The sequence below is a fragment of the Saccopteryx bilineata genome, chromosome 3, assembly GCF_036850765.1.
Source record: "Saccopteryx bilineata isolate mSacBil1 chromosome 3, mSacBil1_pri_phased_curated, whole genome shotgun sequence".
NCBI lineage: Eukaryota > Metazoa > Chordata > Mammalia > Chiroptera > Emballonuridae > Saccopteryx > Saccopteryx bilineata.
The window spans coordinates 33,932,581-33,957,082 of NC_089492.1; the positions used below are offsets into that span (position 1 = coordinate 33,932,581).

Sequence of the window (24,502 nt, forward strand, 5' to 3'; positions counted from 1 at the left end):
GGGGGGGGGGGGGCTCACTGTGGGATCACAGAGCACCAGAAGACTTGGTACTACAGCTCAGAGCTTTGCTTCTGGACCCCAAGGCCGAATCTGACTCCTGCCGGGAACAGAGACCTCATCTGTAGTCGCCTGACATTAGATTCTTCTTGGTAGAAGCTCTTTGCACCTAACACCTGGCCACGGACTTAATGAGAAAAGTCTGGGCCTGCAGGCAGATTAGCTGGTTGACGCCTCTGAAGCAACAGGTAGATGACCAGAGAGCTGGACGTGTACCTTGAATGCAGGCTTGGTTCTATCATTTCCTACTTGTGGCCCCAGAGCTGCCCTTTGGGATCCTAAAGTGGTCAACGGACCACTCCCATCTCTTCTCCCTCGCGCCAACCTTCTACCCTGAGGAAGTTGTCACCGTTTCTGCCACTGCTGGAGCCTGGCATAGCTCACAAAACATGGCCAGGACACAAGGCTCAGAGGGGAAATAGATAAAGTCTCATCTTTTTCCTCCATGTAGGTAAGGTGAATTTGGTTAACCAAGAACCAGGATCTGGGGGAGGGGGCGGTGGCTATGGGGAAGACATATTCTGTTGGGGTGGAAGGTGAGGGCTGCAATAGATGGCACCCCTCCTGCTTAGAATTGGAATTAGTTGAGAAATAAAGTGCAATAATAGAGGCCAGAGGACTGTGCTTCAGCGACTGATGCAGCTCTGTGGGGTGGGGCAGTTCCGGGGGCGGGGCAGCTCCGGGGGAGCGGGGCCCAGGCCCAGAGGGGGGGGGGCAGGCCCAGAGCAGCGGGGGAGGGGGGGGCGGGGCCCAGGCCCAGAGCAGCGGCGGGCAGGCGGCCTGACACCAGTGCTGGGAGGGCAGAGAGAACAGAGCAAAGCTGAGCAGGAGGGGCCCCTCTGGAAGCACCAGGAATGGGGGAGAAGCTTTGCTTCCCTTCAACAAGCTGACAGAGGGACCTTCTACCAGGGACACAGGGTAGGAGTTTGATCCCAGGCGGCTGAGTCTTCCTCCTCCAGCCTGTCAGGGTGGAGCAAAGTGCCCTGATTGATGGAAGGGAACAGGGACAGTCCTCTTCCTTGTGCGTGTGCCCCTTCATTTTCCTCACCTCGGATGGCGGTGCAGCTGTCCTCACGTGCAGTCCAAAAGGGGCCCTCCCTCAGAGGTCAGTGCAGCCTGCCTGCCCATTTGCAGAGGGGTGACTCTTGCATCTAGAGCCCAGGGCTCCTAGCGACATTGTGGGAACAGCCTCGGAACCCAGAGAGTCCACTTGGTCTCATAAAGGCTTGCGGGCCATTCCTTCCACAAATACTGAGTGAGCCCCTCCGGGAGCCTGAAGCTGGAAAAAACCAGGAGGACAGGGGTCACGGCAGGGCCACCCAGTATCCGGCCAGGGCAGGCACACGGTGAGCTCTCAGGAAGAAGCCTGCCCTGCAAGGTGCTGGCTTTGCAGTAGTGAATAAGAGCGTGCCTCGTGCGTGCGTCTCCCATCTGGAAGACCAGACTGAGTGTGGGTCTCGCAGCAGGTGTGGGACCGCAGGGACAAGGGGGCCCATCACTGTCTCCAAGATGCAGGGCGGAGGGTATAAGTTTACCAGCTGCCACCTGCGCCATTCACCCGTGCTCTTTCCTCTTGTTTGTAGGGAAACTTTCCCTGGAAGAGTTCATCCGAGGGGCGAAGAGCGACCCGTCCATAGTGCGCCTCCTGCAGTGCGACCCCAGCAGCGCCGGGCAGTTCTGAGCCTGCAGCCCATGTAGAGTTGCTTGTGTCCCCTTTTGATTTTCCTTTTTAATTTTTTTTTTTTTTTTTTTTTTTGCCAAACAATATTGACGGTGATGCTGTTCCCCCTGCGGTCAGATGCACCTTCCTCAGTGACGCCTTCAGCTTCTTTTGTCGTGAACGCTTCGTGGGGATACCCGAGCCCCAGTGCGCTTGTGAGAGCATGGGCAGTGCCGTCGTGCACAGACTTTGTGGTGTTCGTTGTTCTGACGACTTTTAATCGTTATTATTATTATTATTATTTTCTCTTGATTCTAATGTCTGTGTTCTAAAACCGAAGACCCGGGTCTGTTGTCACACATGCCCGAGGGGGCTGACTGCACCAGATGAGGGATTCCCAACTTGAGAATGAAGGACCTTCTGGGGCCGGGCTATTGAAGGGCCCTGGGGAACGCCCCCGGCAGGCCGATCCCACCCCTCCCCAGCAGGCTGTAGTTTCTAAGCTGTGAACATTTCAAGATAAATTAATAGTGGAGAGAAAAAGATGGCTCAGCTATTTTTTCACAGGTTTACACTAGTTGAGCTGAGATGAGTGTCCTTGGAAATTAATCACAAATGGTAACTTATATCCCAAGACCAGACCCATCTTGTTGCCTCTTGTGATTAAAAAAAAATGTTGTATATATAAAATATTGGGTATTGCAGACCAAATTAAGTGTTTTGCCTTGTTTAAATGAAATGCATGTTTAGTGAGCACTAATCCAATCTTATTACAGAAAACTGTTTCTGGTAGCTTATTGTGAAGTAAGCCAACTATAATGAATGTCTATGTCTTGTTTTAAAGTCATATCTGTCTTTGCACAAATGCACCATTCAACAGGTATATTTTATATATTCCAGAAAAGTACAAAGTAATCATGGCTAGGGCCCCAAACTTCATTTTGAGGTGTTTTGGGGGTTTTTTCAGAGAAGCAGTGCTTGGATTTTAGAAGCAGGGCAGGTCTAAGTGAGACAAGTCAGTTGGAGCACCGGAAGGTTAATACTCTGAGGGATGTGAGGCAGTGGTCCGCCCACCAGCCCAGGGGCTCATTGTAGTGTTACATTGGGGCTGTGGTGCTTTTCTGAGCAGATCAGTATTCTGTAGACTGGGGGAAATAAAGAGTATAAATTCTTAGGATTTTCCAATAGTTTAATCCATATGAATGGTTAGGGAGCCACATCTAGAAAGATGACTTTCCATGCCCCGGCTGGCCCTACGGAGAGTCAGAGGTGGACAGTCATCTGACATCATGAAGAAGGTGTGGGCAAGTATGTCTGTGACTCCAAGGCCCAGTGGTGGTGGTGGTGGTGGTGGTGGCGGGGGGACTCCAAAGGTGTTTTTCATCACTGTGTTTTTTGAATGCAAATTTCTATTTCCAGAAGTGACTGCAAAAATTTGGGTTGCTGTTTGATCTGGTGACCTCATACATACTAACTGGAACTGAAAACTAAGAATAAGTGTTGCTGGTCATAGGGGAGTCATATTTCAGTGAGCGGTAGGTATGGGGAAACCCGAACACCCAGGGTGTCGATGGAGAGAACCTGCCCCCCCAAAAGGCAGAGAGGTCCCCAGGGGGTCTGTCTGCTGCCATGCTACTTCCTGCAGACAGAAAGACAGACATCATAACCATCTGGAAGATGATGCTGAGCCCAGTCTCACCTCCAGATTCTTGTGTTTGACTTGAATCCATTTTAACGGGTAGCAAAAATCCAAATTTGCGTGGTTGACCAAAATGAACCAATTTTACAGAATGAAATTTTGAGACCTAAATTTGATAAAATAATTTTAATCCCCCTCTGAGCATCCATTTCTCATAATGGTTTTATACTGAGACTTGCCAAATTTCCCCATGGCCCAGTGGTAAGATCTAGTTTTGAAAAATAAGGAGTTAACCTAAGACATGGAGGACAGAGCGGGCAAGGGGACCCAGCACCTCTATCGATAATATTCAGGAGGCACACCTCACTCCCCGCCCCCATCTTGATTGAAGACCTCATTTCTCCTTTTAGTTTTCCTTAGATGGTAGGGTGAGTTCATGTTTGGGAAAACCCACCTGGGCTCCGCCCTTGGTCATGATATCTTGTTGAGCCAGACTCACTTCATTTCCTAGAACCTAGAGCTGGAGTAAAGAGCAGGGAAGAGGGTCTCCCGCTGTTTAGGAAAGAAAACAGGAGCCAAACGCATGGCTAATGAACGCTGAAGCCCCCGGCGCATAACGGAAATAGCTCGCACCCTGGCCTGCCATTGACCCTGTCTGTATTTTCTCGAGGGTTGTTTTTCTTCTTCTCCTTCCCGGGAAGGCCTTTGTATGTCTAATCCAGTGCACTCATTTTTGGCCAAGGGACTCTGAAGCACCCAGAAGGCTGGATGCCTAAAGTTTTATGTCACTCCGTGCTGGGCTGTTCATTGTCATTGTGGCATTGAAGGATCTCTGAACGTGACCTCTGCTCTGTTTGAAATCAAGCCAGACTGTAATGTTCAAGGGACTGGAATAAAGTGGCTTATAAATTGAAGGATGGTGCAGACTGGTTGACTGTTTAGGGTGGGGAAGGGGAGCCGAGGGTGCTGTCCCACTTGTTTATGTGCCACTTAGGTGGCACTTGCCACAAGTGGATTTAATAATATACATACTCACAAATCCTGTCATATGGAGCGGACCCTGTATTGGTTGACTTTGTGTCGTGGCGGTCAAGCATGTGGAGTGTGTTATGATTATCTGGGACATGAAGTTTCCATGCCTGAACTGCTGCTCCAGCCAAGGCTGTCTGTGTGATGGTCCAAGTGCCAATTCAGGCCCCTCCTGGGCGTGGTCTCCGCCCTCGAAAGACACAAGGAGCCAAGGTTTGTGAAAGAGGGGCCAGGAGAGGCTGCTGAGCCTCGAGCCCCATCCGAAAGCATCCTGGGTTTCCTTGCTTCCCTACCTCATGGTCTCCATTTCCTTCTTACCCCTCTCCTTCCTACAGCTGGAGCTGCAAACTCTAGCTCTAACCTCGGGTGCGCTGGAAGGAGGAGCCAAGGCAACCTCCACTTCAGGGGAAATTAATATTCTTCTTTTCCCTCTTAATTTGGAGAAGAGTCAGTAGAAAAGATGACACAATGCAGAGCCCACACCCTCAAAGCCAGTCAGATGAACTGTGTTTTTTGTTGCTGTCATTGGCCCTGAGTGGCAGCAATAGTAGATGCCTCATGGTCCAGTTAGACCTCATGTAGGAGTTGAGTTGGCCTGGAGTGGAGTCTTTTCCCATTTTATACAGTTTCTCTTTATGGACCAGCAATGGCCTTGATACCCGCCAGTACTGAGCATGAATAACAGCACATGATTCATGGCAGTGATGCTGAGAAGGTGGTTAGGAGCCAACCTAATTAAGAATCTATAGTCCCACACCTATTGGAGGCGTACCTGGCAATTTCCCACAGATTTCCAAGCCTGAAGCTCCTATTTTCAAGGCCCAACCCAACTGGATCCCTGTACAGCCTCGTTCAGGCATGGAGAGTACATATCGGTTAAGGAGGAGACAGAGTATTCTCTTAGTCAAGATGGAGGAGAGCACAAGAACGCTCTTTGGAAGAAATCGAGATGCTTCCCGCTGCCACTCCTGTCTCTGTCAGGAGAGGCTCAGCACTCTCCTGAAATTCTCCTGAAATTGTTTTTTAAGGTGGCTGAAAAAACAAGAGAAGAATACTGAGCCCTGTATTTCCCAAAGCAGCAGAGCATCAGTCAAATGCACCTAAAATACAAAGATTGTCACAGAGTGAAAAGATGTCCAGGCCAAGGGTATAATCAATGGCGCATTCATTTCAGACCAGTTTCTCTATACTTGAATGTTGGCCATGTGTCAGGACTCAGGTAGGTCCCGGGCACTTGCTGCACTGGGTATTACTGTGCCAGGCCTGATCCCCAACATCCTGGGGTTGCAAACAACGGTCACACTGAGAACATTCCAGGGTGTGGAGTTAACTCCTAGAACAGGTCAGAGAGAAGCCAAGGCCTCAAGGAGGTTTATTTCATGACTTCTTTTCTCCATACTATTCCAGGAAATGGATGGCATTTCTCTAGAAAGGATGGTGAAGCTACTTCAAAATTCTGGACAGCACAGCTTGCCAACCCCATGAAATACTCATAGCTGTGCCATTAGTATGTCACATGCATATAGACAGAGAGATGCTCTTACAATGCCCCTTTCCAATACTGCCAATGAATTACTTTACTGGGCTCACATTGAGTGTTCAATGCTGTCCCAACACAGTACCAAGCACTGCAGTCTTGGAGTTGTGTGTGTGTGTGTGTGTGTGTGTGTGTGTGTGTGTAGGGGGTGGGAGAGGGGATGGGAATTATTAGCAAAGGAAAAGGAGACCAAGCTGACAGCTGACCTGGTAAGTTCTGTACAGCTTCAGAATGATTAAGTAGCTTACACTCATGTCCAATGGCAGAGCAGAAATCAAGGTCTTTCTTGAGTGCTGCATGAAAGGGCTGTTTGCTACCCAAGGAACAAGTGGGTGACATTTGCCTTTAGTGACTTTTCAATATCCCCTTCCTCTCTTTTGCTGCTTCTGGATGATCAGAGGCCCCTCACTGTGTTTCCAAAACACCCATGCACCCATTTAGCAGAGCTCAGGGCAGTGCGAGGCTGGAGGACCCCACAGGAAAAGGGTGTATCACACCAAGGGGGCAGATCAGAGAATCCACTCAGGGAATGTTCACGTGTGAAGTAGAGCCCCAGTGCATCTCTTAGAGACTTTTTCAGGAGTTGGCTGTGATGACTACAGGGATGCCCATTCAAATCTTCTGTTACAAAAACCTGCTTCTGGAAGCACAGCTGATTGACAGGTTCCAGCTGCAACTTTCAGAGCCACCTGTGTTCACTCTGAGGCTGCGTTCTTCCCAGACTACTCCCAGTCAATGACGGCACATGTGGAGTTATTGGAACTTGGCCATTCTTCCAGAGGGAACTCATCCCACCTGTGACCTCTGCTCAGGGCCCCCCACTGGCCTGGCGGAGGTGGTCTGAGGCTCCGGCCCCAGCTTCCTGTCTTTCCCTGCTCATTTCCTCTCTATCCTTCATATAAATCCCCCTAGTAAGTCACCTGAATCTGTAATCCCATCTTGGCTTCTGCTTCTTGGAGGACCTGGACCAATGACAAGTGACCATCCCCTTCCCCACTGCTACTGACCCTCAGAAACATTGGGCTCAAAGAGTGGAGTTGGCAGCCTTCCCAGAGTGAGGCTCACATTTGGTGATCTCTCATCATACTGTGGCAGGCTAGGGTAAGAGGGGTTTCGTACCTTTGTCTGAGGGGGTGACTGCGCCCTAACTCCCTCATGGTAAACCCCGATTCATGTGTGTTGATGCCAGGCTGTAAGCACTTTGTACTTCTGCCCCTCTGTCCCCAGCAGAGGGCACAGCACCTGGTCCATAGTAACTGAACTGAATTGGTAGAGTGGAAGGTAAGAGGTAGGACTGGTGGCCTTGATAAGTGGTCATCTTTGCCTATCCAACCACAGTCCCAGCAGAGGGGGATGGGAAAGGTGGTAGCATACATGGGGAGCACATCACCGACCAGCAGGACAAGGACTGCCATGGGCCAGGGAGGGACCGCCTCGGGAGATGCAGAGACCAGCTGCATCCACAGCAGGAGGGACGTTGGCCAGTGCGAAATGGATTCAGACCCCCTTCTTAGACCGTGAAACATGGACCATGGCAAAAAGGCCTTGGGGCCCATTTCTAGTCCCATGAGCTCTCTAGAAACCTCAGTACACACTTTGCTGAACCACCTCTTCCCTGCTCACGGGTCCAGACACAGAGACTGCTGAGGATGCCATGGGCTGGAAGTCAGAGAAGGCTTTCTAAAGGCAACTTTTTAGCACAGATTTGAAAGCTGTGGACATGGCTAGAGAAGGTGAGATGTGGAGGAACGCAGAATTGCCACTAGCTTGGCACAGAGAGGCTCGCAGATCGTCATGAATGACAGCTGAAGGAGCATGGGTGGCTCAGCGTGGGTGTTCACAGAGGAAACACCAGTAAACACCAGGATAGTGAACTGAGGCATTCACATTTCAGCTGGCAGGTACTAGCAAGCCTGTGGGTTTCCAGGCAAGAGACTGTCGTGATGAATTTGAAGTTTCGGCCACGTGGTTTGGGGCTCTCTACAGAGGTTGGTGCAGATGAACTAAGGATCCGGAAAGCTCTGTGCTGATTCCTGCGGGGTGAGTGAGCAGGGAGTAAGGCAGGTCAGGTGGACACAGAACCTACACGCTGCGCTGAGAACTAGGCAGCAGTAACCACCCTGGCGGGCTCACACTGAAGGCCTCTGGCTTTCTTCAGCCCTCTGCTCACTTAACCTCAGGGCGGGACCCAAGGAGACCAGAGGAAGTGCCTGCTTTGCTGACGGCCAGGACCCACAGGAGTCCAAAGGGAGCTAGAATCCTCCCAGCTCACACAGAAGTTTCTTTCCAGGCAGGCAAAGTACCCCAATGCTCACCTCACGAAAAGTACCAGACACTGTTATTTACTCTTACTTTATGAATATTTATTTTTTTCTTCTTAAAAATGTACAAAAAATAAAATAACTGTATTTATAGTTTATAGATTCCCCCTTTCCCATCATTTACAAAACTATTAAGTTACATTTGCCTTTTTTGTTTTTTAACACAAGAGCAAGTTGTCCATCTACCAATCTCCCTCGCTTGTCTTTAAGAAAGGGCTGTTCATAGAATTTGGCACAAACCCTCTGTTTTTGTTGCATTTCATGATTTTAAATAAGAAGGAAAATAAATGTTTGATTCATTTCATGCTTCCTAAGTTTATGTCGTGCATGGGACATGCCTTTGTCTTTTAGGATCCAGTTCCAAGGTGACATTTTATTGTATTTTTCTGTTGGTCCCAATTTCCGGACACCCGTAAAGTCTAAGCAATTTGGGTATATATTTAAACAAAACAAAACACGAAAACACTTGTTTCATATGTCCCTCATTTTACATGGATTTTTTTAAAGAAAGCTTATTTATTTGAGTGTGATTAAGTTAAGGGACAAAAAAAAGAAGAGGAGGTAAATTTTCCTATCTCTCTGGAGTGTTTTTTCTCAGGAAATTTTCCTCATCAGAACTCTGCTAACTTCCATTGTGAAGAACACATCATAGCTAAGCCATGGGCACTGCAAGAATACAGAGCGGACACAGTAAACATGGGGAACAGATCAGATGGGAGGTGGCACTCTGATGGCACTTTGGTGGCACTGACCTCATGTTCTTTGTTCTGGCAGTGGTCACCACAATGACTGCTCAGGGACCTGGGACAAATGCAACAGCGTTTCTGCTTTATCCTCTGCCTGGGGCAGGACCAGCAGACATTTTTTACAGAGTCTAGAGAGAAGGGTAGGTAACCTATGTCAGATTGCCAATTTTTTTCATCTTTTTCCTAACCTGAAGTCCTATGCCTCAGTCCAATTAATCTGCCTGCCGATCATGTTTGAAACCACGCCTAAGGCACGGAGCCTGGGAAGTGCATAGTACGTCAGGTATTTCCAACACTGAATGTATCCATCTTAGAACAGAGCCCCATCAGTACCCAGGAGGTCCCCCCAGCTGCTAGTCCAGGGCTTGGCCGTCGCAGAGTGGAGGAGGAGAAGGGGGCAGATAGGAGCAGAGCTGAATAGGATGCAAACCTTTGGCACCACAGGGAGGGGCAAGCTGTCCAGAAGACACACGGAAAGGTGCCCCCTACCACCACCCAGAGGCCTTCCTAGGCATGGCACCTGCCCTCCATTCCATTCAAATCCTGTGGCCTCAAAGAGAGACAGCTGGGCTAGAAGCAGCTCTTCCAACCTGCCGTGAGCCCAGGGAAGACGGTGTGGGACAGCAGGGGGCCCTTGGAGAGGGCCCCCAGGTAAGACATCAAAGTGCTTTACAAACAAATCTGGGCCCCTACCTAAAACCTGTCCCAGATCCAGGACCGAGGGTGGGGATGTGTCTGCTACCAAAAAGTTAGTGCTTCCACCCACCAGGTGAATGCAGACCCCCTGGACCACCTACCTGTCCCCTCAAAGAGAACAGCAGCCCAGACGGTTCATGAGTCTGTGACTGTTCAGGGCAGTGTGTTTTCTCCTCTTCCTCTCTCAGGGCCTGTAGCGGGAGATGGACTTCTCCTCTGGAGGCTGGTTTCAGAAGAGCCGGGGCTCTGGGGGCCCATTCCCTGCCTCCCTCCCTCCCCCCTCCTCCTCTCCCTCCACCCCTCCCAATCCAGCAGCCAGGAGCAGAGGCAGCTGGTCCCTTCCTCTCCGGCACCGAGGCCCAAGAGGTCATGCCGGCCTGCCCACTCAGACCTGAGCTGTTGGCATCGCTCTCAGAACTGCAGTCAGGCTTTTAAGGGGCCGCCTGAGATGAAGGATGTGCTTGTAAATTGCGAGTCACTGCTCAGTGGCCAGAATCTTCCTGTGGCCAAGGAGTTCTGCAATGGGCCCCAGCAACAGGGCCCTGGTGGCAAGCCCCCGGCAGTCTCTCCAGAAAGCTCAGGCAGCGTCAATAGCAAAGCTAGAGGAGCTGGGGCCTCGGACAGTCTGACCTTCCCCACAAGACAGTCCAGAGGGAGACAGGCACATCCCAATAAAATAAAGGTGGTGGCTCCTGGGCAGGCCATGCGCATGGAGAGAGGACAGGGCTCCCTCTGTGGACAGGATCGAGTTCCTGGCTGTGTCCATTGGAGCATCGTTCGTGGCACCCACCATAGTCACTCACACCCGAAGGCTACTTCCCTAGCCCAGCACGTCTCCTGAACAGCAGAGGCAGAAACCCCTTATAGAAAGCAGAGTCTCCAGGTATGCGCCTCCCCAGGCCAGCGGCAGTAAACATGCCCACATACCACAGGTAAAATATATTATTGCAATATTATAAACACTATGTACATGAGAGTCAGGCATGCCTTCCGTGTCACTTACTAATTACACGATAGCTGAATTCTTCCTGTACAAAGGCCTGCTGGCCACTTGCTGGGGATCCCTGGAGGTATCTAGCAAGATGGCCCTTCCCAGATCAGCCTGAAGGGTTGGCCAGTAAGGGGATGTCCACCTTTCTCTCCACCTCTGGCTCCTACTCCCAGAAGTGGTTCGTTCTGTCCAGCCACTTGGAAGAAGCAGAGTCGTAAGACCAACGGGACAAGACCTTCTCAGGCCCTTCGAGATGAATGGATTGGCGGTGCCCTTTGTGGGCTCTGGATGGCATCCTCTGGAGCCAGAGTGACCTGCAGAGTCCTGGCAGGCCTGGCCCTGGGCTCCAGAAAAGGGTGGACAATAAATAAAGGTCTGACAGATGCAAGGCCCCTGGCCGCGGGGCTGGGCCTCAGCTCCACAGCAGCCCGACAAGCGGTGGGGCTGTGTGCCTGGCCCCCGCCCAGCAGTCCTGTAACAGCAGTCGTGAGATGGGGAGGTGGGCCTGCGGGTTCTGGGGCCGGGCCTCCTCCTCTCCTGGGGAGGAGCGCGCAAGGGCTCCTGCCAAGGGCGAGCTGAGACCGGGGCTCAGATTTCCATGAGTGTGATCTTGAAGCCTTCCACCATGCTCTCCATGTTGAGGATGAAGGTGTCCTCGTTTGAGTAGTGCTCAATGATATTGTCGTCCATGTTCACTAAGATGCTGCCAGGAAAGGGGTGGGGGGTGAGAAACAGAGACACCATGAACAATGTGCTCAGGGCAAGGGCAGATCCCAGGCCGGGGGTTCCTTCTGTGATTCCTTTGCAAGGGAGGCCCGGGCGGGTCAAGGAGCAAGGACACAAGGCGGTGAAAGAAGACTCTCATTATATTGTCTTTCCCCAAAAACCAGTTTGAGGAAAGAAGAGCCTACATTTCTCAGAACTAACCTCATGATTCATGATTCCTTATTAAACAGGACTTCAGAGATTATCCAACCCAACCATCTTGCTATGTAGGTGGGTAAACTGAGGCCCAGAGGAGTTAACAGAGCCTGAACTCATAGACTTGGTTGTTGACATATTGACAGAGCCAGGACCTAAACAGTTAGGTACCCTAACTATTTTTATTAAACCATATCGTCTCTTGAAAATGCATTTTAAAAATGTATTTCGGCCTGACCAGTGGTGATGCAGTGGCTAGAGCATCAACCTGGAACACTGAGGATCCAGGTTGGAAACCCGAGGTCACCGGCTTACGTGTGGGCTCATTGGGCTGGAGCACAGGGTCGCTGGCTTGAGCATGGGATCACTGACATGACCCCAAGGTCGCTGGCTTGAGCAAGACCACTGGTTCGCTTTGAACCTCCTGGTCTAGGCACTTATGAGAAGCAATCACTAAGGTGATGCAACTATGAGTTGATGCTCCTCTCTCTCTCCCTTCCTGTCTCTGTCTGTCTCTGTCACGAAAAAAAGAAAAAGAAATAAAAAGTATTCCATACTTAGGAAGAATAGTAAAATAAACCAGAACTGTAGCTACCCTCCATTGAACACATCATCTGTTCCAATGTTTTAGAGACCTTGAACTTCACCCCCACTGCAAACTTGCAGGTAGGTGTGATCAGTGCCATTTCACAAACGAGAAAACTGAGCTCATGTGGTGAAACCATTCCCCAAGTTCATTCAGCTAGTTCATGGGTGAGTTGGGTTTTGAAAGTAGCTTTGTCTCACTCTGAAACTCTCATTCTTTATTACATGTAACCTACTCCTTGAGTAACTATCACCCATGGATTTACTTTTAGGAAAGTCAACAGCTGTCAGGATCTGTTCAGGATTTAGCAGTCCATGAGCCAATTCCATCCATCCAAGTTAAACAGATCTTACTTTGAGAATAAAAAACTATCATTTTACAGCTATGTGTCATCAGGCAAGTTGTTTAGACTTTCAGAGCTTCAGTTTATTCTTCTGCAAAAATAAGAATAATAACCCTGCTTTAAAGGCTTGTTGTTAGGATTAAAGCATGAGCCCAGGACCTGAGGCAGTGTTCAATTAAAGTGCAATGTTGCCTGACCAGGCAGTGGCGCAGTAAATACAGCATCAGACTGGGATGCGGAAGACCCAGGTTCAATACCCCGAGGTCACCAGCTTGAGTGCAGGCTCATCAGGTTTGAGCAAGGCTTGCCGGCTTGGGCCTGGGGTCGCTGGCTCGAGCAATGGGTCACTCGGTCTGCTGTGGCCCCTGGTCAAGGCACATATGAGAAAGCAATCAATGGGCAGCTGGGGTGCCACAGCAAGGAGTTGATACTTCTCATCTCTCTCCCTTCCTGTCTGTCTGTCCCTATCTGTCCCTCTGTCTGAAAAAAAAAAGTCAAAAAAAGAAAGTGCAATGTTATCATCACCGGCATGGACACCGGCACCGGGGTTTTCTGCTCAGCAGCCAGACCTCAGGACACTGTTCATCTCACAACCAGGGAACAAACCCCTACTATGGCACTGACCTTGGAAAGAACTGCAAACTGCATTTTAGTGAGCTTTCCAACAGGGACTCGAGGGTTTCTTGCTTAACTCCTTATCAACCAAGATACCCCATCACTGAGAAAGCCTGAGCTACCCAGAATATCTATTTTCTTTATGAAAGAGGCTCAGGGAAAAAATTTAAAGACCCATTTTCTGCTTTTTATAGGAAAACACCCCTAGAAGCTGACCTAATGGAGAGCCCCTGGCACCAGGCTCAGCTCCTGCAGCCTCTACTCCGACAGCCTCAGAGGAGCCGCTGGAGGTGGGGCTGGAGGTGGTGGAGAGCGGGCTGAGGAGCTGAGGGTGGGGCTGGAGGTGGTGGAGAGCAGGCTGAGGAGCTGAGGGTGGGGCTGGAGGTGGTGGAGAGCGGGCTGAGGAGCTGAGGGTGGGGCTGGAGGTGGTGGAGAGCGGGCTGAGGAGCTGAGGGTGGGGCTGGAGGTGGTGGAGAGCGGGCTGAGGAGCTGAGGGTGGGGCTGGAGGTGGTGGAGAGCGGGCTGAGGAGCTGAGGGTGGGGCTGGAGGTGGTGGAGAGCGGGCTGAGGAGCTGAGGGTGGGGCTGGAGGTGGTGGAGAGCGGGCTGAGGAGCTGAGGGTGGGGCTGGAGGTGGTGGAGAGCGGGCTGAGGAGCTGAGGGTGGAGCTGGAGGTGGTGGAGAGCAGGCTGAGGAGCTGAGGGTGGGGCTGGAGGTGGTGGAGAGCGGGCTGAGGAGCTGAGGGTGGGGCTGGAGGTGGTGGAGAGCGGGCTGAGGAGCTGAGGGTGGGGCTGGAGGTGGTGGAGAGCAGGCTGAGGAGCTGAGGAGCTGAGGGTGGGGCTGGAGGTGGTGGAGAGCGGGCTGAGGAGCTGAGGGTGGGGCTGGAGGTGGTGGAGAGCAGGCTGAGGAGCTGAGGGTGGGGCTGGAGGTGGTGGAGAGCAGGCTGAGGAGCTGAGGGTGGGGCTGGAGGTGGTGGAGAGCGGGCTGAGGAGCGGAGGGTGGGGCTGGAGGTGGTGGAGAGCGGGCTGAGGAGCTGAGGGTGGGGCTGGAGGTGGTGGAGAGCGGGCTGAGGAGCTGAGGGTGGGGCTGGAGGTGGTGGAGAGCGGGCTGAGGAGCTGAGGGTGGGGCTGGAGGTGGTGGAGAGCAGGCTGAGGAGCTGAGGAGCTGAGGGTGGGGCTGGAGGTGGTGGAGAGCAGGCTGAGGAGCTGAGGAGCTGAGGGTGGGGCTGGAGGTGGTGGAGAGCGGGCTGAGGAGCTGAGGGTGGGGCTGGAGGTGGTGGAGAGCGGGCTGAGGAGCTGAGGGTGGGGCTGGAGGTGGTGGAGAGCAGGCTGAGGAGCTGAGGAGCTGAGGGTGGGGCTGGAGGTGGTGGAGAGCAGGCTGAGGAGCTGAGGGTGGGGCTGGAGGTGGTGGAGAGCAGGCTGATGAGCTGAGGAGCTGAGGGTGGGGCTGGAGGTGGTGGAGAGCGGGCTGAGGAGCTGAGGGTGGGGCTGGAGGTGGTGGAGAGCGGGCTGAGGAGCTGAGGGTGGGGCTGGAGGTGGTGGAGAGCAGGCTGAGGAGCTGAGGAGCTGAGGGTGGGGCTGGAGGTGGTGGAGAGCAGGCTGAGGAGCTGAGGAGCTGAGGGTGGGGCTGGAGGTGGTGGAGAGCGGGCTGAGGAGCTGAGGGTGGGGCTGGAGGTGGTGGAGAGCGGGCTGAGGAGCTGAGGGTGGGGCTGGAGGTGGTGGAGAGCAGGCTGAGGAGCTGAGGGTGGGGCTGGAGGTGGTGGAGAGCAGGCTGAGGAGCTGAGGGTGGGGCTGGAGGTGGTGGAGAGCAGGCTGAGGAGCTGAGGGTGGGGCTGGAGGTGGTGGAGAGCGGGCTGAGGAGCTGAGGGTGGGGCTGGAGGTGGTGGAGAGCGGGCTGAGGAGCTGAGGGTGGGGCTGGAGGTGGTGGAGAGCGGGCTGAGGAGCTGAGGGTGGGGCTGGAGGTGGTGGAGAGCGGGCTGAGGAGCTGAGGGTGGAGCTGGAGGTGGTGGAGAGCAGGCTGAGGAGCTGAGGGTGGGGCTGGAGGTGGTGGAGAGCAGGCTGAGGAGCTGAGGGTGGGGCTGGAGGTGGTGGAGAGCGGGCTGAGGAGCTGAGGGTGGGGCTGGAGGTGGTGGAGAGCAGGCTGAGGAGCTGAGGAGCTGAGGGTGGGGCTGGAGGTGGTGGAGAGCAGGCTGAGGAGCTGAGGGTGGGGCTGGAGGTGGTGGAGAGCAGGCTGAGGAGCTGAGGGTGGGGCTGGAGGTGGTGGAGAGCAGGCTGAGGAGCTGAGGGTGGGGCTGGAGGTGGTGGAGAGCGGGCTGAGGAGCTGAGGGTGGGGCTGGAGGTGGTGGAGAGCGGGCTGAGGAGCTGAGGGTGGGGCTGGAGGTGGTGGAGAGCGGGCTGAGGAGCTGAGGGTGGGGCTGGAGGTGGTGGAGAGCAGGCTGAGGAGCTGAGGGTGGGGCTGGAGGTGGTGGAGAGCAGGCTGAGGAGCTGAGGAGCTGAGGGTGGGGCTGGAGGTGGTGGAGAGCAGGCTGAGGAGCTGAGGAGCTGAGGGTGGGGCTGGAGGTGGTGGAGAGCGGGCTGAGGAGCTGAGGGTGGGGCTGGAGGTGGTGGAGAGCGGGCTGAGGAGCTGAGGGTGGGGCTGGAGGTGGTGGAGAGCAGGCTGAGGAGCTGAGGAGCTGAGGGTGGGGCTGGAGGTGGTGGAGAGCAGGCTGAGGAGCTGAGGGTGGGGCTGGAGGTGGTGGAGAGCAGGCTGATGAGCTGAGGAGCTGAGGGTGGGGCTGGAGGTGGTGGAGAGCGGGCTGAGGAGCTGAGGGTGGGGCTGGAGGTGGTGGAGAGCAGGCTGAGGAGCTGAGGGTGGGGCTGGAGGTGGTGGAGAGCAGGCTGAGGAGCTGAGGAGCTGAGGGTGGGGCTGGAGGTGGTGGAGAGCAGGCTGAGGAGCTGAGGAGCTGAGGGTGGGGCTGGAGGTGGTGGAGAGCGGGCTGAGGAGCTGAGGGTGGGGCTGGAGGTGGTGGAGAGCGGGCTGAGGAGCTGAGGGTGGGGCTGGAGGTGGTGGAGAGCGGGCTGAGGAGCTGAGGGTGGGGCTGGAGGTGGTGGAGAGCAGGCTGAGGAGCTGAGGGTGGGGCTGGAGGTGGTGGAGAGCGGGCTGAGGAGCTGAGGGTGGGGCTGGAGGTGGTGGAGAGCAGGCTGAGGAGCTGAGGGTGGGGCTGGAGGTGGTGGAGAGCGGGCTGAGGAGCTGAGGGTGGGGCTGGAGGTGGTGGAGAGCGGGCTGAGGAGCTAAGGGTGGGGCTGGAGGTGGTGGAGAGCAGGCTGAGGAGCTGAGGGTGGGGCTGGAGGTGGTGGAGAGCAGGCTGAGGAGCTGAGGGTGGGGCTGGAGGTGGTGGAGAGCAGGCTGAGGAGCTAAGGGGTGGGGCCACAGACGGGCTAGAATTTGTATTCCACCTGCAGAATGTGAGGCCTTGGGGAAGATGTTTAATCTCCATCCGGCGCACTTTCCTCATCAGTAAATTGGGGATAAGAATCTACCTCATAGAGTGGTGAGGAATAACAGAGCAATGCACGGAGAGCACACAGCAGGGCACCCAGAACCTTCCGAACCCCCAATCAGTGAGAGCTGTTGCTCATAACACTGAGAACAAGCAGGCCCAATGATCATTTAGATCATTTGGTTAACTATTACCTTGGAAGAATTCATCCTTTTTGCTCCAACTGGGCAGCCCTGAAGCCAACCCCAAGAGCAGCACGAATTCCCTATAAACCACGCCCTACAGAATGGTGACTTCGCCTCTCTCCCCACTGCTAGACCCCTCTCTTCTACCCACTGATGCTGTCAGTGGGATAGGGCGGCTCAGCTGACATTGCGACAGTGCGCGACCACCCTCCCTCCCTCTCTCATGGCAGGTCCCGGAAATGCGCTGCACTTGCAAGGTGCTCACTTGAAAGGAGGCCACACAATTTTACCAGAGGTGGACAACAGAACTAACCAAAGAGAGGCACCATCTTTTTTCCTTAAGGCACTTGGTTGATTTATCTGATTGCAAAGTTCATTTAAGTTCAATCTCTTTCTTACCCTTTTTTGCTTTTCTTGTAGAGCTTTGCTATCTTCTCCACAGGCAGCCCATATTTCTCAGATATCTGTAACACCAACAACAGAAAGGCAGATGAGCACAGAAGGGGAGTCCAAGCAGACGCAGGCGAGAAAGTTCCAACTTCATTCCCTGGGAGACCGTCCTGGGAGCCAGTGACCTTCGCTCATGCGTCAGTCTCTCCAAATGCCTCATTTGCAAGGCTCTCCCTTTGGACAAACTTTAAGTCATTCAGCAATAGATTCACATGGGAACTTAATCTATGATGAAGGTGTTATTTCAGGTCAGAAAAAGATGGCCCCTTATCATGTTGTGGATTCGTAGGTAGCCATATAGAAACATGTCAACAAGTTAAGCTGGATCCCTTCTCCTCTCCTACATCAAAATAAATCAGGTCAAAGATTTACATGTGAAAGATGAAACCATACAAGAAGAAATCCATGCATCAAGTTTTGTATAGATAGCATCTTCAAGTAAGGAAGGTCTTTCCGAGCAAGTTAGGAAACCTGAAGAAAAAAGATCAAAGGTTGATAAAAACAACATAGAATTCAAAGTACCAGTATAGCAAAAACCACTGTACAAAGCTGAGGTCAAATAACACACTAGGAAACATTTTTGCAGCACAGACATGGAATTAACTGCCTTAAGTTAGACAGAACGTCTGCAAATCAAAACAAAAACAGAAACAAAAACACCTAACAATTCAAGAGGGAACGGAGAAAAACAATATGAAGTAATTTGCATAAAAAGACAATAGGACAATAGGCATATGAAAAAATGCACCACCTCACACATAATTTACAAGTTCAAATTAAAGTAACAAGATACTACTTTTAATTTATCAGACTAACAGAAACTAAAAAACTGATAATACAGTATCAGAGTATGAGAAACAGCAGCCCTCACGTTCCACCTTCCTGGAGGGAAATTTGGCATAAGTTGTTGATATTAAAAATGCATATATCCTTTGACCCACATATTCCGCAACGAGTTGTCTGGGCTACAGAAATACACTCACTCACAAGTACGCAAAGCTCTTCAAAGAATCACTGTTCATAATACAGAAACTGTGTGCACAAACATCTGCGAGGCACGTCTTGATATTTTCAGTTGATAAACATGCAGTTGTTAGGTTGTTAAAAGAAATGTGAGATGACTATATGAAAAAAATGACATACCAAAGGGAAAACAAGTTGTAAAACATTCAATATATAGTGTGATCTAATTTGTATTTAAAAAATATATATATGTAAATATATAGAAAATATTTCAAGGACCCACCAATTCGAGTGGCTACCCTGGAAAAATGCACAGAAATAAAGAGATTCTTTTACTTTTTACTTTGTGCAATTTCTTACTAATTTTATTTTCAAAATGATTATGATTCATTTTTATAAATGTAAAGTAATACTAGTTTAGAGATGGATTCTGGAGAGATCTACCTTAAATGCCTTTCCTGTCGTTTCCCTCCCAAACTCAATCCACCTGCCTTGTCTGAGCCCAGTGGATGGTGGGGCTTACCCAGCAAGGGCAGTGATGTTTGGACTGGGACTACCAGGTAGTCTAGCAGGGGCTTGGAGAGGAGGCTGAAGAGGGCCTGACCCGTGGTGGCGCAGTGGATCAAGCCTCGACCTGAAATGCTGAGGTTGCCGTTGGAACCGTGCCAGGTCAAGGCACATATGGGAGTTGATGCTTCCTGCTCCTTCCCCCTTCTCTCTCTCTCTCTCTCTACCCCCCCCCCCAAATGAATAAAAATAAAACCGAAAGGAAGGAAAGAAGGAAGGAAGGAAGGAAGGAAGGAAGGAAGGAAGGAAGGAAGGAAGGAAGGAAGGAAGGAAGGAGGGAGAAAGGGAGGGAGGGAGGGAGGGAGGGAGGGAGGGAGGGAGGGAAGGAAGGAAGGAAGGAAGGAAGGAAGGAAGGAAGGAAGGAAGGAAGGAAGGAAGGAAGGAAGGAAGAGAAAAGAAAGGCTGAAAAGCTTCAGGGCCAAGGAAGGATAACTTTGGATCCTGGGAAGAGCTCCACCACTCTGTGCAGCTCCTCTCTTGGCCTCAGTCTCCACAGCTGTAAATGGTTATATTTACCATGCCAAAATCACAGGGATATTGCGAGAATTGAATGAACAGTACATGTGAAATCGTGCCACCCACAACACTCAGCATGGTGGCACCGAGATGCTCAGTTCAGTGCATTTATGCTCAAGGACCTGAGAATACACAGAAATCAAGAGAGCAAAGTCCCTCTGTTCATGAACTTACATTTGGGGGGAGCAATGAGAAACAAACACTTATCAAATGCTAACTATGACAGGTGTTGACAGATGCTGCTAAGTAAAACAGAGCAGGATAAGGGAATAACAAAAATTCTATCCGTGTAGGTCATGTGGGAAGGCCCATCTGAAAAATGGACGTACAGGCAGAGGCCTGACAGAAGGGAGAGAGTGAGCTTGTAGATGTAGGGAAGAGCACTCCTGAAAGAAGGAACAACAAATGCAAAGACTCTGAGGTACGGTGGCCTGGTGGGCACAAGGTCTAGCACAGAGCCAACAGTACCCGTTTATCCCTCTCACAGCACAGGAAGAACTCCTCACCCCATAATATGCCCAGAAGGAGCAGAACAGGTGGGCCAAGGGCTGAGAAAGCAAAAGAAAATTGAGAAACAAGCAGCCTGCCTGCCCTCACTGCTGCTCCACCACTATTGGATGGCCCATAGCCACACCTGAGCTGAAAGGAGCCCAGTCTATAAAACAGCACATCCAAGGCAGGCCTGTGAATAGACTCATGTTGGAGGCACCCATCACAGCAGAACATAAAAGAGCGCTTATGGAGATCGTAAAAAAATACCCGTGAAGACTGCTGTACAGCACACATGTAAAGTTCTGATCTAAAAATGTAACTAAAAAAATGGTAAAGTTCAGCAAATGAACTAAAAAAATTGGTGGTCTATACAGCAAACCAATAATGTTTGAAAAGATCAATTAGACAATTTTGGCCCTGGCTGGTTGCTCAGTGGATAGAGCATTGGTCTGGTACATGGATGTCCCAGGTTTGATTCCCCATCAGGGCACAGAAAAGAAGCAACTATCTACTTTGCCCTCTTTCCCTCTCTTCCTTCTCTTTCTCTTCCCCTCCCACAGCCAGTGGCTCAATTGGTTTGAGCTCAGCCCTGGGAGCTAAGGACAGCTCTTCTGGAGCGTATCAGTCTCAGTCACTAAAAATAGCTTGGTACTCAAGCATGGCCCCAGATGGGTTTGTCAGGTAGATCCCAGTTGGGGTGCATGTGGGAGTTTGTCTCTATTTCCCCTCCTCTCACAGGAAGACAGACAGAAAGAAAGAGAGAGAGAGAGAGAGAGAGAGAGAGGAAAAGAAAGAGAAAGAAAGAAAGAAAGAAAGAAAGAAAGAAAGAAAGAAAGAAAGAAAGAAAAAGAAATAATAATTTCAGCCTAACCAGAAGGTGGTACAGTGACTAGAACATTGACTGGGGATGCTGAGGACCCAAGTTCAAAACCCCAAGGTCGCCAGCTTGAGTGTGGGCTCACCAACTTGAGCATGGGGTCACTAGCTTGAGTGTGGGACCATAAACATGACCTCATGGTTGCTGGCTTGAGCCCAAAAGTCGCTGGCTTGAAGCCCAAGGTTGCTGGCTTGGGCCCAAGGTCACTGGCTCAGTTGGAGCCCTACCCCGGGTCAAGGCACGTATGAGAAGCAATCAATGAACAACTAAAATATTTCAACTATGAGTTGATGCTTCTCATCTCTCTTTCTTCTTGTCTGTCTGTCTGTCTGTCTCTCTCTCTCTCTCTCAAATAAATAAATAAATAAATAAATTCAAAGTGCAAACCAAAAACACATTTGTAGAATTACTAGATAAACACACTTAGAAATGTACCCCCTAAAAAAGAAAATAAACTTAAAAACTCATGTCACTTCCACTGCCACCATCATCATCACCAAATCCTTAAGCATAATCAAATTTAGAACTTAATTATAAGAATAAAGAAGTCAAAGTGAATCATTACAATTACATGGATGGCTTGACTGATAAAACCAAACATGCTGGTTAAAAGAAAAACATTCTAGTTAATCCAAATGACACCAAATTTGGGAGTGTTCAGTAACATCTGGCTGACAGAACTATTTTCTTTTTCTATCCAATGTCTAGCTCTGATGGAAAATGACTTTCTGGCTTGTGAAATGGCAGCCTGGTAAATAAGAACTATGTAGCCTGTCCTATAGAAAAATGACCGAGTTTGGCATAAACAATAATTCCACTCTTCTTTGTTGTGGTCAAGAGTTCTAAGACAATGAGAAGTTAAGTGTATTATAAATAAAATCTTTTATTCTTCAAGGTAAGCACGTCCCTCATTTTGCAAGGAAGGTACAGAGTCATGATTGGAGCCCAAGTCAATCAAGTTTCCCATCTTTTTTCTTTTACATGCTGCTACAATGTATGCTTACGGTGGGACTTCTGACCTTGGTCTTACAGGAGACTTCTCTAATTAAGGCTAACTCAGTAATATTATCTTAAAGAGAATATAATGTCTGCAGAGTACAAAACAACTCCATTTTTAGATAACGAAACGACTCCATCTTATTAACTGACCTGAAATGAAGACAAAAGGAAATCTGCGTAGGCTGCAGGAACACTGTCACCATCTACAAACTGCACAACCAATCTGCCTGATGTGGCCCTTTCTGACTCAGACCTCTGTCTGCATCTGAAGGAAGGCAATCCAATTCTATTCTGTCTCCATGGCAAATCAACATTTCATCACCAATTGCTAATAATGATTTTTTTTTAAAGAGAAAAAAATGCAAAGCTTTTTTTTTTGGCTTTTTATCTTCTAGTACAGATTTTCTTTTCCATCTAAATAATCCCAAACTTAGAACAGGGAATTTGGAGTTTTGCAGGAGAAATAAGAGATGATTCTCCATTGGGAAGCAATCCAAAATGTACTGGCATTGGCTGGATGTTCAGTTGGTTAGAGCATCAACCCAACAGGACAAGGTTGTGGGTTTGACCCCTGGTCAGGGCACTGACAAAAATCAACCAATGAATGTATAAATAACTGTAACAACAAATCGATATTTCTCTTTCTCTCTCTCTCTTTCTTCTTCTCCATCTCTTTAAAACTTTTTTAAAGATCATCAGTTCTCTCAAAGATTCCATTTTACAGATGAGGAAGTCAAGGCACAGCCAACCTCTCAATAACTAGTTCAAGAAAGGGAAAAGAATAGTGTGGATATTGATATGAAGCAGGTGTTCCTATTTTTCAAAAACCCTGCAAGACACACACACATACTTTACACAGGCACAACTTTATGCTAGAGTTGTGAGATCTGCTAGCCCTGGAAGACTACAAGTACCTTCCTCAGCAGAGAACATATTTGGTCTTCCCATATCATTGACGAAAGATGAAGGACGTAGCCTAGACCCAGGCCAATCTCCAACCTATAGGAGCAGGGCACATGAAGCGGCTGATAGGACGACTTATCTGCTCAAAACTTTTGCAGCAGCTTTGGCCCCAAAAGAGCATAATGAGGGCGATTATTCCCATTCTGAGTGACTGCACATAGGGCCTTAGGGCAGAATCAGACCCAGCCAGGGCACACACCAGGTAGTGGCACCCAAACTTTTGTGTACTTCAGGATCAACCAGGTAGCTTGTCACCAGTGCTGATTCCTGGGCCTACCCCGGGAGAACAGGATTCTGAAGGTCAGGAGTAGGACCTGGGGTAGCACTGCTGAGACGTATCCCAGGAGACACCAGGGCAATCTCCCACTTAGAGAAGCAATACCCTAGGCCCACAGTGCATGCGGGGTCCACAATGAGGTGGGGGGTTGTGTTTTTACAGGAAGTCATTCTTAACCAGTGATGGGTTCAACACGATAGTTTGAGGTCAAGTATAATATCCCTTGATTAAATAGATTTCCTTAAAAGTTAAAGATTTTTTAAAACGTAGCTTTTAGTTGTTAAAAAATATAAAACCCCACATGTGATGGTTTCATTTTAAAATTATTAATAAGAGCGAGGCTTTGTTTTAACGTAGGGCCTTGACTGTGGAGCACGAAGAACACTTCCCGGGAGCTGTTTCCTTTTCTGGGCTCAGGAGGGGAACTCGCCACCCAATCCCAGAGCGGCAGACCCCGTTACCCACGCTGTTTCCATGGCTCCGCACCGCCTCGGAAGGGCCGGATTAGTGGCAAATGACGTAAGGCAGTCATGAGCGAAAATAACCTTCCATCCTTTGGACAATGTCTGCTGATTGAGCAATCCAAAATCTGAGGGGAAAAGGAAATGCTGCCTCTGTGACCTTTCTAGCTCTGATTTCTCCTCAAAACAGTGGTTTAGCCACAGAAGCTGACCTTTCTCAGGCATCAAGGATTCAGGCGGAGAGTCCTACATCTGTAAGTGTCTCAGTTCAACCCTGCAACAACACTGTGAGGCAGGGGCTATTCCCCTTCCCATTTTCAGGATGAAGAAGCTTAAGAAACTTGCTCACCTCGTAAGAAGCACAGTCAGGAAGTGAACACATGTTTTTTGAGCCCTAATTCCGTACACTGACCACTAGGCCACATTGTCTCTCTACCTGTGTGTTATATCAGGATGGTAAAATGTCACAGGCTAGTGAGGTGCTTGTCCTCAGGGAACCCAGACTTTAGAGAGAATCCTTTCTTATTCCACCAGGGCCCCCAAATAAACTTAGGGTACAAGTACAGTGAGCAGGGTCCAGTTTTCTTCAATCGTCTGCCTTCTCAGTGCACAGAGTGCCAAGTCTTGCCTTAAATGGAGCCTGCTGTCCTTCATGGCTGCCTCCAAACTGCAGGGGCTGAAGGCGGTGTTCTTAGGAGTCCACCGCCAGATCACATTGCCTGAGGGGTCCCAAAGGAGCTTTCCCATTTGCACAACTTAGGAAGCAAGGAGACAGCTTGTGCTGGTGCTTGAATAAAACTTTTTCTTTCCAGGTTTAGTAAAAGAGAAATGAAGTCAGAATTGCCCTAATAAATCTGACCAGAACCAGCCTGGGCATCCGAATCTGTCCATGGCTGACAAGTCAACAGACACTATGAGTTTCTCCCACCTCACCCCAGCTACACAGAGCAAGGGGGATGTGATGAGCCCCCCTAAGAGGGATCAAAAGACCAACTCTGCTGTGCGGGGAGCATCAGCAGAGGTTACTTGCGGCAGGCTGGGTGTGGTCCAGCAAGACCGTGGCCACAGAACATTTGTAGGACTGGCCAGATGTTGAGGAATGGAAGGGAAGACATCGGGGAAAAGGGGTAATAAAT

The 24,502-nt window shown here is 50.5% G+C and overlaps 2 protein-coding genes across 11 annotated transcripts in view; one reads left to right on the forward strand and one right to left on the reverse strand.

The window, feature by feature from the left end:
- NCALD (neurocalcin delta) overlaps window positions 1–4,270 on the forward strand; it is a 456,249-nt gene extending 451,979 nt beyond the window's left edge. For all 8 annotated transcript variants that reach the window (XM_066265925.1, XM_066265926.1, XM_066265927.1 and 5 more), the window contains one exon: window positions 1,641–4,270. In XM_066265925.1, the coding sequence (XP_066122022.1) occupies window positions 1,641–1,738 (98 nt within the window). In that variant the 3' untranslated portion in view covers window positions 1,739–4,270. The remainder of the gene's footprint in view (window positions 1–1,640) is intronic.
- A 5,732-nt stretch (window positions 4,271–10,002) lies between these two features.
- GRHL2 (grainyhead like transcription factor 2) overlaps window positions 10,003–24,502 on the reverse strand; it is a 167,207-nt gene continuing 152,707 nt past the window's right edge. For all 3 annotated transcript variants that reach the window (XM_066265933.1, XM_066265932.1, XM_066265934.1), the window contains exons 15-16: window positions 17,201–17,265; window positions 10,003–11,379 (exon numbers count right to left, since the gene is read on the reverse strand). In XM_066265933.1, coding sequence (XP_066122030.1) covers window positions 11,265–11,379; window positions 17,201–17,265 — 180 coding nt within the window. In that variant the 3' untranslated portion in view covers window positions 10,003–11,264. The remainder of the gene's footprint in view (window positions 11,380–17,200; window positions 17,266–24,502) is intronic.